The 17,288-nt window shown below is 32.8% G+C and overlaps 2 protein-coding genes across 5 annotated transcripts in view; one reads left to right on the forward strand and one right to left on the reverse strand.

Moving 5' to 3' along the window:
- Window positions 1-7,489, forward strand: part of LOC108685251 (carcinine transporter-like) — a 39,150-nt gene extending 31,661 nt beyond the window's left edge. For all 4 annotated transcript variants that reach the window (XM_018189952.1, XM_018189949.1, XM_018189950.1 and 1 more), the window contains exons 3-10: window positions 2,043-2,253; window positions 3,739-3,997; window positions 4,235-4,427; window positions 5,078-5,296; window positions 5,372-5,586; window positions 6,068-6,243; window positions 6,352-6,524; window positions 6,685-7,489. In XM_018189952.1, the coding sequence (XP_018045441.1) occupies window positions 2,043-2,253; window positions 3,739-3,997; window positions 4,235-4,427; window positions 5,078-5,296; window positions 5,372-5,586; window positions 6,068-6,243; window positions 6,352-6,524; window positions 6,685-6,790 (1,552 nt within the window). In that variant the 3' untranslated portion in view covers window positions 6,791-7,489. The remainder of the gene's footprint in view (window positions 1-2,042; window positions 2,254-3,738; window positions 3,998-4,234; window positions 4,428-5,077; window positions 5,297-5,371; window positions 5,587-6,067; window positions 6,244-6,351; window positions 6,525-6,684) is intronic.
- A 395-nt stretch (window positions 7,490-7,884) lies between these two features.
- The window catches only part of LOC108685226 (carcinine transporter-like), a 13,500-nt gene continuing 4,096 nt past the window's right edge, over window positions 7,885-17,288 (reverse strand). Inside the window, exons 2-10 of the mRNA XM_018189914.1 lie at window positions 14,743-15,021; window positions 13,355-13,550; window positions 12,367-12,625; window positions 10,802-10,994; window positions 10,238-10,343; window positions 10,053-10,156; window positions 8,951-9,165; window positions 8,688-8,863; window positions 7,885-8,273 (exon numbers count right to left, since the gene is read on the reverse strand). Of these exons, the coding sequence (XP_018045403.1) occupies window positions 8,049-8,273; window positions 8,688-8,863; window positions 8,951-9,165; window positions 10,053-10,156; window positions 10,238-10,343; window positions 10,802-10,994; window positions 12,367-12,625; window positions 13,355-13,550; window positions 14,743-15,017 (1,749 nt within the window). The 5' untranslated portion in view covers window positions 15,018-15,021 and the 3' untranslated portion in view covers window positions 7,885-8,048. The remainder of the gene's footprint in view (window positions 8,274-8,687; window positions 8,864-8,950; window positions 9,166-10,052; window positions 10,157-10,237; window positions 10,344-10,801; window positions 10,995-12,366; window positions 12,626-13,354; window positions 13,551-14,742; window positions 15,022-17,288) is intronic.

The raw sequence follows: 17,288 nt of genomic DNA on the forward strand, positions 1-17,288 counted from the left end.
GGTCGGTTCGAGCTGACCAAGACCTTGGGCCACGGTCGGCTTGACTTATATATAGATTCACCCTTGTTGTATTTTTTGTATATAGTTTGCATATAGTGTGTCTCAAATTTCTTACACTGTTTTGTCTTTTTTACAGAAACGATACCGAGAATTATTAACGATTAACGATCTTTAAAAAAATTCATGAAAAATTCGAAATACCGCATTTTAAATCGCATTAATAAATAAATTTAAATTAAATTAAATTTAAATTAAATTAAATTTAAATTAAATTGAATTTTAAAAATTATCTATTAATAAAGTTTTAGTTCATAAATGCGCCACTTAAGAAATAAACGATAAAACAACGATAAAACAAAGAGATAGATTTCTTCATTTGCATTAAATACTTAATTTACATCCAAATAATTCTGTCCTTCCATGCAAAAAATGTTTTTCTGGAATAAGAAGTATGATTACGCCTAATTATATTATATTTTTTGTAAGCTTTTTTCCATAAACGTGTTACACAAATGGATTAATTGCTTTTTTTATCTTCTTTTTTACAACAGAAATTACAAACGGACGTGAGTGAGTCAAAATCATTTATTCGACAAACGAATAATTTCCAAATTCTGATAAACATGTTTTTCATTAACGTAATTTTTCTGTATTTCTAAATATTTCAGAATAATCTAATCATCCAGTATTTTTAGTACAATACGTCATATGGAGATATATAATTGAACCAGACTGCATGACTGTTACGTAGGAAAATCCGTCGTTGCGATTGTACGTGATTCAAATCACTTGATCAATAGTTTCTCCGTATTTGAAGTTACAGAAAACTTGTTTGGTTGTCGACCTCGAAGGGATTTCTCGGGAATTTCACGAGAGAAACAGAGAGGGAGAAAGAAAGTAGAAGATGGAAGAATCTCTTTTTTCCATTGAAAAGCTACCTGGGAACGTAGATACTTTTCATTCCTTCCTTTCTTCCTTCTTTCTTTCGAAACCACAGAGTTTCTTTGGGAAACGCAAAATGTTATTAAAATTAATCATTATATGACTTAAAATGATAACCGCCAATGAAAATAAAAGGAGATAAGTTTGATAGATCTAACACTTCGGAGAAATAGCAGAAAATTGTGCCTCTTAAAAATAAAATTGTTATTTTATATCTTCCGTGAGATTTATGGAACGTATAGAACGCGTAGTCACATTACTCGGGCAAAAATGGTACGTCCCTAAAGGCAATATCGAAGAACCTATCTGCTGTCGCGTTAGCATATAAACTCGCACGTAACACTGGTCGTAGATTATAATAAGTTTGCCATTTATTTGACCCAAGTCACTCGGTTTTTTTTTGTCGCTGGCTTTATTACATGCGCTATCAGAAATTAGATGGTATTATGCGTCATCCACAATATTATGCGGAATAAGCTTAATCTTATTAAGAAATAAGAATAAAATCGGTATTCATAGTCGGTTCCTATTTTAAAATCGTCTTAAGTAATATTAAATTTAAATACTAGAAATTTAAAATACCTACGCTCGAAGCTGGATCTTCATTGCTTTAAATTTTAAGACGCAGTGCTTTGATTAGTTGTGATACCACAAGACTGATTTAAGATGATCTTGAATATAAAAACTGATTATGAATATCGGCCTAAGATATTGACTAATCATAGGATCGGTTTTACCAACTCTGATTAATTTAATCGATCGATTGTTACATTGGAACTGACCAATTGCATTTGCTGTTCAGTAGAATTGATACAGTTAACACTTAATCGACCGATTAGGTTAATCGGAGTTGGTGAGACCGGCTCATCGATCATTCAACTGTGGTTATTGCAAGAACCAATCACAGTAAAATATTCTCCTCACATTCGACTGTGATTGGGCAATTCTTACAACTATAACTACTTACAACTGCGCTTACGCAATTGTAGAATGGACTTTAAACCAAGCTTACTCCGTATATTGTAGATGATGCACGTTAGAAGCGCATATACAGATTTATTGTTTTCTTAATGATTTTGTTTACGTCTGGATTACGACAGGATTGCGATAGGGATACCTCCAGCTACCAACGAAGAATTGAAGCTGGAGAGCGTGACATCGTTCTCGAGATGCTACATGTACGACGTAAATTATACCGAGCTGCTCGAGCAAGGTGTCAGACAAGCCAATCTGTCGTGGCCGATAGTCCGATGCAAGCAAGGATGGACCTTCAACCACACAATGATAACGTATGCTTCGATCGCCACTGAGGTATCTAAAACGCCATTATCACTCGCCATAAATCACTGTCGCCGTGACTAATTGATTAATTTATCGACTGACGCATTCAACAAGATGTCAAAGATGTGGTTTAGCACTCCGCATTTTTTATCCTTTATATTTTTTCGCCAAGCGCGCAGCTTTATTGTAATCTTTTTATACGAAGCGAAAAAGAAACCGATAATCGTTCATATACTGGTATATTTTTTGATGTTGCGTAACAGAGAGAGAAAAAAATCGATTACCATATTGATGACGTCAGCGAACAGTTTATTAGTACTTTCCATCAATATAAAGTATCAATATAAAGTATATCTTTGCTTATACGTTAATTGACGCTATTTGCTATCCAATGCAATTCAATCTTCTTAATATTACAATTTTATAAGGTTAGAGATGTACTTGATACAAATTATTTATACAATAAAAATTTCTTCTCGGTATTCTATCGCGACATATCCTTTACAGAAATTTAATATTGGAAGGCAACGATTAATTACTTTGAATATTAAAAACATTGTTGTTCAGTACTTTTTAAAATTCTTAGTACGATTGGATCATTTGTGTTCTACACATTTATTTTCTTTAATATACTATTTACAAGTTTCGCAATAATTAACAAGATATTAATTATTAAATATCGCCGAATATCGATATTCAATAATTTTTTACTGAAGTACTATCAATTTTATAGAAAAACAAATGGCAAAAATGATTTATTTTCTTCTTATAGAGAATTTTCAGAGAATTTTTTAAGAATTTTTTAGTATCGCATTTTCTCATGTTTTAAAAATAGTTGCCAATATAAAAAAATGCAACACTGAAAAGTTAATTAAAAAATTCTGGAAAAATTCTTAGAGCTCTATGAGAAAAAAATAATTTTTGTCTTTTGCTATTTTTCTGTAAACTTGATAATACTCGAGTAAAAAAGTATTAAAAATCAATATTTGATTATTTTTAGTAATTGATATTTTGTTAATTGTGAAAATTACAAAATGGTAGAAAATTTTTCGATTCAGTTTAGTCCGCTCTATCACTATGCGAGATATAAAATACTATCTAAAGATGTTAAAGAGTATAAAGAATCACTTAATTTTTATATATTTATTAAAGTGATAAAAATTAAGTTGAGACACAAATGATCTATTGTGTGTAATAAAAGTGTGTGAAAAAATTTTCGATGTACTAACTCTCTAAATTCTTTGGAATGGAATCTCATTCTAAAAAGCGGCTCAATTTTTAATCTTTAAAATTGAGATTTTATTCTTCAAAGTAAAATTTATTCTAAAACTTTTAGAGAGAAAAAGGTTAATACTCAAAATAAGTAATTTTCAGTAGTAATTGGCCAATATAAAAAATTGAATTTCTATAAGGGATCCACCTACAGATTCTAATAAATAAATATCGTGGATATAGTATTATTAATAACAGTAGGTAATCTCTTCGCGATTATAACAATATGTATCATGTCGCCAGCTCGAATGGGTTTGCGACAAGACTTTCCTCGGTTCCGCAGCTCAGTCAGCCTTCTTCGTTGGCAGCATTATCGGTGGCCTGATATTCGGCTATATAGCTGATCACTACGGCAGAATCCCAGCATTAGTGTCTTGCAACGCAGTAGGTTTCTTTGCCTCTATCGCGACGGCCTTCTGCAATAGTTTTTGGTCCTTCTGCGTCGCAAGGCTAATTGTCGGTTCATCATTCGACAATTGCTTCAACGTACTCTTCATTATCGGTACGTATCGTCGTGATCGAATGAAAAATTATGAAGAACTTAAATGAATTTTCTGTCCAAATCAAGCAGCTTATTAAGGAGATACGAATAGGTATTTTTATAACTATTGATCAATAGCTTTGATTAAAAATACTTTAAATTTCCGATTTGAATTCTGAAGTAGAATTTTCTATATATGGATGAAAATTATTATTGTGATACTTCAGTCATCATTATTGACGATAACTTTGATCGCAGTGATCGAGTACGTCGGTCCGAAGTATCGAACTCTGGTGGCAAACATGTCCTTTGGGATTTACTTTGCGGCCGCCGCTAGTCTCTTACCATGGATTGCATATTGGATCGCAGATTGGAGAATTTTAAGCGTTGTCACCGCATTTCCGATGATCGTCGCTTTCCTCGGCCCGTGGCTTGTCCCAGAAAGTGCACGGTACTTGTCTCTTATTATTATATAAAATTTGTAATAAATTAAAAATAATAGACTCTTAATAAAAAACAATAGACTGAAAGAGCAATGAGAGTATAAATGCAGATCATAAGGCGCAAAAGATACAATTTTAAAGTAATTATAATTATAAGTTTAAGAATTTATAATTACAAAGTCACTGCATACAAATATTCGGACGTTTTGACTTTGGAGTCATCTTCAGCGAACATAAATCGGGTAATGGTTTACATCCCTCGCAGTAATTAAATAGCCAGTCATTCGGATTACAAGATCCAAAGTGGAATCTATTAAAGTAATTGTCGAAATAACAACATCTATATACAATCAGAAAATAAGATCTATTTTTTAAAAGAAATTTGTAAGTAATAGAATGACTCGTCGTACTGCAACGTAAGACATATCGACAAAAAAGAAAGAAAATATGAATAAAACAGAATGTCTGCATGAATTTGTAATATAAATTATCTTGTATGAAATAAAATTATTTATTTATATGCTGTATAGTATTATTAATAACAGTAGGTAATCTCAAGTATACATACGCGCGCGCGCGCGCGCGCGCGTGTGTGTGTGTGTGTGTGTGTGTAGATTCTGATAGATACGTAATAGTTCGGTTTATTCTGTATTTTTAGATGGTACATCATGAGCGGTAACATTGACAAGGCGATCGGGATGTTAAAGAAATTCGCGAAGGTTAATGGGAAGGAAGTCAAGCAGGAGGTGTTCGAGGCATTTGAAAAAAGTTGCAAGAACATAATCGAAAAAGATCAATCGCACAATCAGTACACGGTCCTGCATCTCTTCAAGTTGCCCCGACTGGCTCGCATCACTGTCATGCTTGTTATTTACTGGTAAGTGTCAGAGAGATTAGATTCAATCTATTTACCCTCATTTGAAACGATTATTGATCGAATAATTGTTTTCAGGTTGTTGATCATTCTGGTGTTCGACGGACACGTTTGGAACATGAAGCTGTTGCACCCCGATGTGTTCACGTCATTCTCCATAGCCGCGCTGACCGAGCTTCCGGCGGCGATTCTGCTGGCACTTTTCCTTGATAGATGGGGTAGACGATGGATGGGTTTCGCTTCTATGTTCATATGCGGCGTATTCTCTTTGATTGCCATTGGTACTCCCGTCGGTAAGTTACATTATCACTCACGAATCTCATGATGTTAAATAAACTTTGTAGTTATAGACTTGTCATCATCAGGTTTATCCGTCTTCATCGTCAGAACAATACAGGAAAATTGTTTTAGATTGCAAACAAATATAAAAAATAAAACGAGAACCCGCGAAAATATGAGATCTTTGATTTTATCGGTCTGTGATCTAAGTTTGTTTGGATCGTAAACTAGTATGGATCAATTGCTTTTTATTTTTCTTTGAGAATTATTGACATCAGGTTCATTTAGCAAAAGTCGGCCAATATTAAGTAGAAACGATTTTAAATCACAAATATAAAAGACATACGATAATAAACAAAATATTTTGATAAAGGGCCGAGAATAAAATTGAACAAATTTAAAATGAAGAAAGAATTGAGGCGGAATAACTGGTGAATGCGACTAACAAATGTAACATTTACAAATGTTACATTTACATAATCCACGATATTTCAGGTACACTAACCGTCACCATGGCGATTTTGGCGCGCCTCGGTGTCAATATCGCTGCGAATATCGGTTTCCAATACGCGGCCGAGATGTTGCCGACCGTAGTGCGGGCACAAGGTGTGTCTCTAATTCACATTATTGGCTACATCGCTCACATCGTCGGACCTTATGTGATTTATCTGGTAAAGTATCACGAAAATCCGCGAGATCTTACTTGTACACGATATCGTAATGAATGGAATCCAGTGGCCAGGTCGATTAATTAAGTTAATAGTCATTATTTTTTTTAGGCTGATGTTAACCAAAATTTACCATTGATAGTTCTTGGTCTCTTATCGTTTTTTGATGCGTTCTTAACACTAGCGCTACCTGAAACCTTGGACCAGGATTTGCCCGAAACTCTGCAGGAGGGTAACGACTTTGGCATAGATCAAAGCTTTTGGTGGATACCCTGCATATCCTCGTAAGTTATCCTTTGTTTCGTTTTTTCTCTCTTTCTTCCTTCTTAATTTTTATCTCTTTTGTTGGATTCAGATAAAAAAAATATCAAGATTCTTCGTATTTTTATCTCGTAATAATTTTGTTTTATCTCTTTACTTACGAAATTGTTGAAATTGTTGCAGAACCCCGAAATTGAAGAAATCCTTGAGGAAGAAGAAGAAGGAAGGCATGACGAACGCGGCTTTCCATCACGGCAGTATTCAAACTATCGACTGTACGAGATTATAACGACTGTTCGCATGATAATTTAACAAATTCTTTTTGTTGTAAATATTGTGACCAAGTCGCCCGCGTATGTGATTTTATGTGTTAATTACATGACACGATGGACATGTCAAGTGCGCTCAATGGTGAAGTGGAATACAAAAACCAAGTAAGAATGCGAGATACAATTGTATCCATGTATCCAATGAGGTGCACGCTTGGATGGACACGAACACGAACGTGAATGCGCAACTTCAAAGTCGATGTGACTGTCTTGAGAGTGCCAGATTGCTTTTTCGAATCGTTTCCTCGCGACACGACTTTGACTTTCGATTCGTCGCTCTTTTCTGCATCCGTGTGTACAAAGCTATTTCATTAAGCATAATTTTAGCGAGACTGAAGTGACGAACGAGCTGACTTATCCGTATCACGAGGATCGAGAGTGTAATATCAACGAATCCAATTTTTTACATTATACAAAGTAAAACCTAATGTGCCAAAATGCCGTATTTTTATTTGAGTAAACATGAATATCGCGTACATGTAGATATTCATATATTCGTTTGCTACAAACTCAACGGAATTAAAAATTACAAAGGGTTCATCCCTTTGCTCATTGTTCCTTGTCTTTCTGAAGAACAACGTCTTTGGTATATACAAGATAACTGATTTTACTGAGATATAAATATGAAGAATTATGTTGCTTTGTTATTGTATTTTTGGAAGAATACAATAAATGAACAAATTACATAAATGAACAAATAATATAAATAAATAAAAGAAATGCCTTCATTTTCTTGATGTATCATCAAGAGTTGTTGCGATAGCAAACGAATTAATTATGTAAGTAGCTTTTAGATAATTTATAATTTATAATGTATATACGGCATTCATCGCATACATATATTTCTCATCTTTCACTGCCAAATATGGAAATTTCTTTGTAAATTGAAAGATGTTTATACCATTTCACTCATTGCTATCTAAAGATGATTAAGTAATAATAAAATAAAAGGACGAATTATTTTGACTTCTTGTAAAACTTTGCATTATAATGCATTTGCTTTCAAAAATAAATCCTACCAAAAAATGCTCCTCAATCGAAAGATCATTCTGACTTTATCTTTGAATTTTATTAATTTTATTAATAAATTTTATTAATTGTACAAATCTTAATTACTTATATTATCACGTACCACGCAACGCGCAAGATTCTTTCTTTCTTTTAATTATATTTTCTCGACGGTTATGCCGAGGTCTTATGTAATAAAAATTAAAAAGACTATAATTCGGTTGAATGATAATATCGTTGTCGATTCGAACGCGGTCGGGTAATGTCGCAGCAGGGTAGCGTCCAGAAGCTTTGTCCCTTTCCGAAGTCCTCTCCTTGACGTAGAGTCTGCGGGAGATCGCGACCAAGCGTTTCCGGTAGGAATAGTATTAGGGCAGCGGCTGCAAATGACACGATGCTGATGATCATCATCGGCAGCCAGTACCAAATCTTGGCCTGAAACAATTTCAATTAATTGACTAAATATCGAGCGACGCGAATAGAGCTTGTATTTTTGTCTTCAATGAAAGGTCAATATTTCTATCAATATTTATTTTGCATTGATGATATATGACGATTTAAACATTAATTAAATTGAAAGTAAATGCGATATAACATGCGATACGATATTTAATATTCAAAGTTATAAATTGAATCAACTTTTTTAATCATTCTCCTATATTTCAATACAAATAATATAGCTATAAAAATTTATAATAGAATATATTTTTTATATAATTCCATAATTATATAATATGTAAAACAGTTTTCTAATAATATTATTAATTACATATGCATATAATGAAATAGTTGCATCAGAATTCTATAACATCCTTTGTTCATAACTAAAGAATACGAAAGCTGACTTACACTATCCACCACATATGGCGCAATGGAATGGGCAATAATGCCAAAAATGTGGATCAATGCAACACCTTGCGTCCTAATAGGAGTCGGCAACAGCTCGGCGGCGTACTGAAGGCCCACATTGGCTGCCATATTCAGGCAAAATCGCGAGAGCACCGACATCGTCAGCTTCCCTGCGACTGAACAATAAAACACATGAGATGAGAGATTGTGGCGCGATTGCGAACCGCTTGATTTTATTTGAAAGCCCGTGTGTATGTGCTCACTCGAGTGTAATAGCAGTTCGGCGAAGCTGAAAAGGCAAGTCATGGCCAGGGTGATAAATCCGCAGAATCGGCGACCCCAGCGGTCCAATAGCAACGTCAGCAACAGCCCGGCCGGCAGCTCGGTCGAACAGGCGAGGGAGAAGGACACAAACACCGAACTCGGGAGCAGCTTGAGGGAGTATACGTGGCCGTCGAAAGCTATCACCGTCAAGGACCTAGAAAGTACCGAAAGTACATCCGTAACTTCGTCGCCGTACGCGACGTATCTAATGCATTAAAGTGGAAAGTGGAATATAGCGTCCGTTCTTGAAGTAGCAGGGCAGTATAAATTTAGCGGATGAGATCTGATACTCCCCGTCAAACTTTGAAACTACATGAAAGAACGATTTTTCTGAAGCATGTAAGAATTTAGATGGATACAGATCCGAAAATAATTTTGTTTGGACTATCAAAATAATCATGTAGGACTCAAGCTAGTTGCTAGAATGTTAAAACTTTATACAGCATTATTAATCATGCTTTTCTACAACATTATTTTAATGATTAAACAAATTATTTTTAAATCTATATCTAGCTAAATTTTTATTTCAGTAAAACTTTTCCATATATTTCCGAAAAAAGAAACTTAAAATATATCTCCTCGCGAGAGATGGAGATATAATATCTTCAAAAATTAATATTCTGCGAAATCAAGAAAAATATATCAAAGAAGAAAGCTAAGACATTTTTTTGCAATAAAGTTATTTACAGGTTATAAGATGTTTATCAGCATTAGATTATTAAGATCTTTCTAAGATGCTTATGAGCACCAATATTATTAAATTGCCTGTCAATTTAATTTGTGATATTATTATACTTCAGTTCTGTTAGAATTACGTTTCAAGATAGAAAATTAAATTCGGCATATACTTTACAAGATTAAATATAAATATATAAATTCACACCGAATTATTTAAGCACTAAAAAAGATCTAGCTTATTTAAAGCCTTTATTTCCTATTTCCATTTGTTGTGTATTCATATTATGGTAAAAAGATATTTTATTTGATAAAATTTATAAAGAAGAAGACAATGAAATGAAAAGGAGAAATGAAATTTCTTACCAAAAGAAGATTAGTAGAATAGTATTTTTTGCTAAACGCGGTGACTTCAGAATATCAAAGATGGTCGCACTTTCTCTCTGAGTATCAGTTGCGGTCAAATTTCTCTGTAAATATGATAAGGTGGATGATGCACGATTTGTGTCGCAGATTCACGTTCCAGCTTTCTCATTATCAATCTTACTTACGACGAAGATCTCGAAGATGCGCGTGTCAGGGCATTTCTTGTTGATCTTCGCTATCCGCTGCAACTTCTGCAGCATTTTATCTATTCTGCCGTTGGCGACGAACCATCTTAATAGCAAAACAGTGTTCTACATTTCAGCGGAAAGTTCGAAGAACGCAGAACGGATAACAGTGAAACTAATAATGACGAACTTACAACTGTATGAATTTCTAAGAGCGATATGAATCTTTAGAAATTGCAGCGCTGCGTTTAAGGATTGTAAATCTCATTTTGATAAAATTTGATTTATATTAAAATATGTATGTAAAATATGTAATATGTATAATTTGCAAAATTAATTGCGCTTTGATTACTGCGTCGCACTCGCGTTAATCTTGTTCCTTTATTCTCATTTAAACATTGCATTTATTCAATTTCAATCGGAGAGATATGAAATCCTTTTCCGCAATGTTTTGATTACAAAGTTATGTAAATAATTACTATATATTTATAATGGAAGTTTAATTTGTGTGAGATTGAGAAGATTGAGTGGAATAAATTGATCATTCGTATCATATTTATTTACCGAGCGCTTTCAGGAAGAATCCATGGTGTAATAAAGACACTCATCATCGGGATTGCGCTAACATAGGCGAAGAATTTCCAGTTTGCGACATAGTACGCAATCCATGGCAGAATTGTGCTTCCAGCAGCGAAGTATATGCCGAATGCAACATTAACGACAAGGGTTCGTCTCTTCACGGCCATGTACTCGAGCACTGGCGAGATTCAGGATTTGATTCATTAAACCAAACCAAAATAAAAAAAGTATCGGTATATTCAATTTAATAGATTAAAATAGCATGCAACTTCTTCTAATAATCTTTCGGAATCAGTACTTAAAAAATTATATGTTCCTTGTCTGAAGAAGAAGCCATCACGTCTCTCTGCCGAGAGACTAAAAATAAGAAAAAAAAGAAGAACACCTGCAATTAATAGGTCACACAAAAAATTTGATGAAATTACGTATAAAATGAGTTGCGCGCCATAATATTTGCGCCCACAAATATTTATGAAACACATCTTTCATCTCAGGCAATTTTTTTTGTAATCTACACTCAATACCATTCATTATAATATACGGACACGTGCGCATATTATTGCCATAAAGATCTTAGTCCAGATTTATATAAGATATTTTTAAAAAATAAAAAATACTGCGTATCTTCACATGTAATTTTGAAGATATCAGAACAGAATTCTTTTATTCATACACAGTTTTTCTGATTAATTTGTGATTTAGATTTAATTTCATTTATTCTAATGATAACGTAAAAAAAATTGTATTTTTCTACAAGTTATGTTTACCCAGCAAATGAGAATGGATTAAAATGGATTGAAATTTTTTTCTATCCGAATGCGTATTTTAAACAGCAGATACTTTTTTTGGATTTAATTGGATTCAATTGGATGCAATTGGATTGAAAAACTGCATTTCTTATTCAAAATTTTTAATTGAACAGTATTCACAATGTGTGTTGTGCACAGAAAAAGCTAATGTTATTTTTAGATTGAAAAGCAGATATGCTCTATGCAATTCCTATAAATGAATAAAAATGCATTCAGAATTGAAAAGTATTTATTTTAACATTCGTGAATCAATATTTCTGAAAATCTGAATCCATTTCAATTCATTTCAATCCATTCTCGTTTGCTAGGTAATCATTAAACTAAGTAGTATTGCAATGATAACTTTAAAAACATTTACAATAATTACAATTATACAAAAATAATACTCAACGTTTTATTTTCTATAAAATTATCAGTTTAATGATTAAACTAAAAAAATTTTTTTTACAATTTTCACAATTTTTGCATTATTATCAGATCAAGTCTAAACACAAGTTAATCAAAGAATGAAAAAGCGAGTCTTAGGATGGATTTAGACCTAGATAAAAAAGCAGAAAGCAGAAAAGCGGCAATCAATTGAAGAATTCACACTGATAGTCGCTGGTTTCAGCTTTCCGTGCTATTTACTGCTAGCTCATGTTTTGATTGGCTGCTGCTTTTCTGTCAAGATCTGAATCTACCCTTAGTGTAAACAATACAGACAATTATCGCGTGGCTGATTATTTCTTGTTGATCGCTCACCGATAATCAGTGGAATGTTGATGCAATTGTCGAAAGCCAGACCAGTGAAAAATCTACAGACAGCGAAGGACCAGAAAGTATTCGCACTCGCAGTTGCGATCGAAGCCAGGAGTCCGATGCCATTGCAGAGCATTAAAGCAGGGATCCGGCCTCTGTGATCGGCGACCCATCCGAAGAGCAAGCCACCGACGATGGAACCGCAGAAGAAGATCGACTGTGCCATCGATATGAGGTACTCTTGGTCACATACCCAATCTAGCTGATCACAAAGGGTCCAGAATCAGTGCGTGAGAAATGCAATGTGTATTATATGATGTTTCTACATTTCATACAGGAGTTACGTTTTATTTTTATCTTAGTTAGTAAACAACTAAAAATAACGTAACATTAATGATTGCGTTCAGCAGAGTAAGCAGTTTTACAACTGTTATAAAATTCTTTAATATAATTAGTTTTATATATTTAGATAATGAGAAACTGGAAAAAACTAATTATATTAAAAAATTTTATAACAGTTGTAAAGCTGCTTTATCTGCATCCAACGCATTCAATTTTACACTCAACAATGTATCTGTTACAATATGTATTATATTGCATTTAGTATATATTGCTGAGAGTGCAATTATAACGCATTGATGTTATATTATTTTTAATTAGTGTTTACTGAGTTTTACTATTCCTTCGTCTCTCCTCGGATTTTATTTTGCAGTAGATAATGTAGATTGAAATTACGCAAGAAATGCAACGTTTTCTGCAATTATGCATCTACTTGTTATGCAAAATTTATTTTTATCTTATTTCTTTGTCTCTCTCTTGTCTCTTGTCGATTATTCACATATTATTCTACAATGGATTACGATTGGAATTACGGGAAAGAACGCTCGTAATCTCAATTAATCGCACAACAGTTTTACAAGAGTACTCGCGAATCTTGATTCTCTCTTCCACATATTTTATACATACAGTAACGCACTCAAAGATACTTCACCTCAGTCGCTATGCTAGCATAAGGGATCTGCGTGAAATTGTATTCCCATTGGTTGCAATCCACGGTTTTGTTTGCCTTCCATTCGATCGAGTGATTGTCTTTCCTACGATTTACAAAAGCGAAGAAATCCAAATCCCTTCGATGGCATTGGTCGTAGTACGGATAATTCTGCGACCTTGGTACGCCAATCTCCACTCTGAAAATATTGATTTCTAATGTACGAAATATATTTTTAAAGATAAGAAGATAATAACATGCTTGCAAAGGGAAAAATAAACTTTAAAGCCACTTTTAAAACAATTTTGTTCCTTAATCCAAAATTTTTTTATAAATTATAGATTCATACATTATTTATAGTAATAATTATCAACGCAGCATAATTATGTGTGGTAATAATTTTTGATTGAAATCTATAATCAAACAATGAAATGTGACAAACAATGAAATAAATTGATGGTCAATAAAATCTTAATTAACGAGCGAAAATCTAGTGATCATTCGCAGTCAAAATATATAAATTGAGAGTATTATTGTCGTCAACGCATCAATTCAAATGAATTCGATTGACGATAATAAGATACGCTCAGTATTAAGATCTTGTCTATTCTAAAACGACATTATAATTTATATTTTGACCACAGACTTATTTAAATAGATTGCTGACTCAATGCGATAGAAAGAGATAAATCTGATTCCAAGCTGTCCTTTTTTCCATGTATAGGTATGCGTTCTGTCTGTGAGTATCGTGTGAATTTATCCATATAATTTATACATATGGGAGTGAGAAAATTTAAATATGTCGTTGCCCAGCATTGTCTTCAAAGATAGAAACAAAGTCTTTAGGCAGACTACTATCTCTACTTATAGAAGTCCGTGATTTTGACTGTGAATGATCACTAGACTTTCACTTGTTAAGTGAAGATTTTGTTAACCATCGATTACTAATCAATAGACAAATCATATAACTGAGAACAGGGACTCGTCAATGGAAAAGTCGTAAAAATCTATATGTAAAAACTATTACATTTTTGCAACAATAGAAAGACATTTCAAACACAAGAATCACCTCGTTTCACCTTCGTTTATGATTTTATTATAGAATTCAATCACAAAAATCGTTATCACACGTAACTATGTTGCGTTGGTAATTAATTATTAGTATTATTTAAATTTGCTAAAGATTGACCTGTGAGTTCCAAAACGTATTTTGTTTAGTGTAACTTGATAACATTTTAATTGACATCTGAAATATTGTAGCTCGATTACTGACCGTTAGTTAATTTAATTTATTTATTGCTTTGAATAATAATTATGTTAGAAGTAAGATAAAATATATAATTTTGTTTTGGGATCTTAACAAATGCCATTGCCACGCAATTAAATTTTACCTTTCTTCCTGCGTGAGGTTTGAAGATATTAATTCCTCTATCTTGCACCAATGTTCCTGCGGTACCAGAGTAAGAAAAAACTGCGAGAAGTACAGGGTGGCGTATGCTATGCTATAGGGAAGCAAGGCCAATAGAAGCAGCCATTGATATCTACCAAAGTCACCGACGTACGGCAAGATATCATCGAAGGTCTCCAACTTTGACCTTGTCAATGTGACGCTTTCATTCGAATCTGCAGTATCTATGGGATTCTTCACGCCATTCGAGTTCTTCATTGTCCTGAGGGATGATTAAGATTTGATACGCTAGATTTATATTTAACGAAATTGAAGAAGGGAAAGAAAAAAACGAACTCAATAAACTATACTAATAAAAGAAAAAAATTGTTTAATTGTTTGAAATATTTTACTAATCTCAAATTGTATGGAAACTCAATTTAAAAGATATATAAGAAAAATAATGTAAACTAACTGTAATTATACAAAACTGAAACTAGACTATGTATATCTTTTTTAATACGCAAGAAAATATTTATTTTAGGGTGAAAGAAATTCTTGCTAACATTGTTTAATGTTTGCTCTATAATATAAGTGATATGTTGCGCTATTTAAGTAAATTGAGCAAACATCCGATAAAAATAAGCGGATTCTATCAATTACTTTTATTATAACCGACTTAGGACACAGTGCAAAGTCCATGCAATATATATCTTCATAGAGATGTCAAACGACTTGAGTTGAAGATCTGAGCAGCTAGTGTTGTCCGAACGTGACAGGATCAAGTGGCTTGTTACACGCGTCTTGATCGAGATAATAATGAAGATCGAGCACAAGTTTGACGATCCGACGCGAGATTAACAATGCTTTTATATCTACTTAATATGATAATGATATGATAATGATAATGCAGATAATATTAGATATTACGTAGAGAATTATATTAGACATTGTATCCAAAAAAATGTTGAAAATACATAATAGTGTTAAAAATTTTCGGAACGTACCTGCTAAATTAAGAACTTTGCTATATTTTATTATATTTTAAAATTCTAAATTCCTTGTTAATTGCAAATAATATTTAAATGGTAGTAATATTTAAATGGTTTCTGAATGCTTAATGTTATTCTATTATTTCCCGCGCTGCAAGCAAATTATAAGTAGCTTATATTACGAAACCAAAATGACATTAATATAACTCAATATATTACGTACTTTATTTTTTCAAGAAACTAATGCCTGAAAGTTCTGTTTGTGGATAGTGTCAACATCATTACTTTTTATTCTTGAGAATCGAAAACATCGGGTCCGTGACTCTTAGCGATTATGTGTATCTGCGGCAAGCACCCCAAAGAAATAGTGACGTTCAGAATCGACGAGATATCAAAAGTTATGGTTAAGGGTCAATGATAACGTAAATATTGGAGCGACCAACCAGTAGGCCGACATCGGCCTGATAATGTAACGAAAATAATTTTTAAGAAAACTAGATCGTTGCCAGATTGCTACATGTCGCTAATCAGTTGGTTTCTTAATAGAATAGGCGATTAGATTATTAACCCAATCATCGTCGCTATTGATTATAAAATTTTATCGCCAAAATAATATGTAAGTAATAAGAATAATAATCATATAAGAATAAGGGTCTTAGGCTCGGTTGCACCAACGTTACTTTAATTTTAAGCGAAGCTTAAAACTTTCTTTGTTCCTGTTCGGTTTTAAAACGAGACATAGAGAGAGTTTTAAGTCTCGTTTAAAGTCAAAGCAACTGGGCCTTAGATTTATAAATATCTAATATAATATTTTTCATGTACGTAATTATGTGTATAAGCATCGATTTCGAAAATAATGCAGAACTCAACGCGCATGTAAATATTTATAAAATACTTATTGCAAACTTACATTGCCGTTTTCCGGCTGACTGTTCTAACTAAAGTTAAACGAGTTCCGTTAACATTGTTGTAAAAGAATTTTATGGCTGCAATGTGCTTGTTAGCTACTTATATTTTATCAAAGTAAACTTTTTTTTTTTACTTAAAAAGAAGTATCGTCATGACTATATTTATAAATACGCGAACATCATGCATGTTAAATATTCTCCACGAAGTTGGTTACTAATAATCGATCGATGATTCTGTGTCTTAACATTGCCTGAACTTCATTTTAAATCAAATTGAATAAATAATAAAGGTGTCTTCAGAAAATCCTAGTCTTTATATTATATTTATATTTTTTACGATACTTTAATTGTAATTATTGCAGATTTATAACTCAAATTTTCACTTTTCTCCTTCCTTTCTTCCTTTTTTTTAGAGAAAATTTTTATTATTTAATATCTTTCAATATTACACTTATCTGTGTCTCTTACTCATTTCTACTTATCTTTAAATTGAAATAATTTCTATGCTATTTGACTCTTATAAATTTTCAAGTTTTAATAAGTTGCGTATTCAAGACTACTAATTGCATATATCATATTAAAACTGTTAATACTTACGTTTTTAATCTTTCGTTGCACTATTTATTCTTTTCTCATATATATATATATAT

This window comes from Atta colombica, unplaced genomic scaffold (genome assembly GCF_001594045.1).
Source record: "Atta colombica isolate Treedump-2 unplaced genomic scaffold, Acol1.0 scaffold149, whole genome shotgun sequence".
Lineage (NCBI taxonomy): Eukaryota > Metazoa > Arthropoda > Insecta > Hymenoptera > Formicidae > Atta > Atta colombica.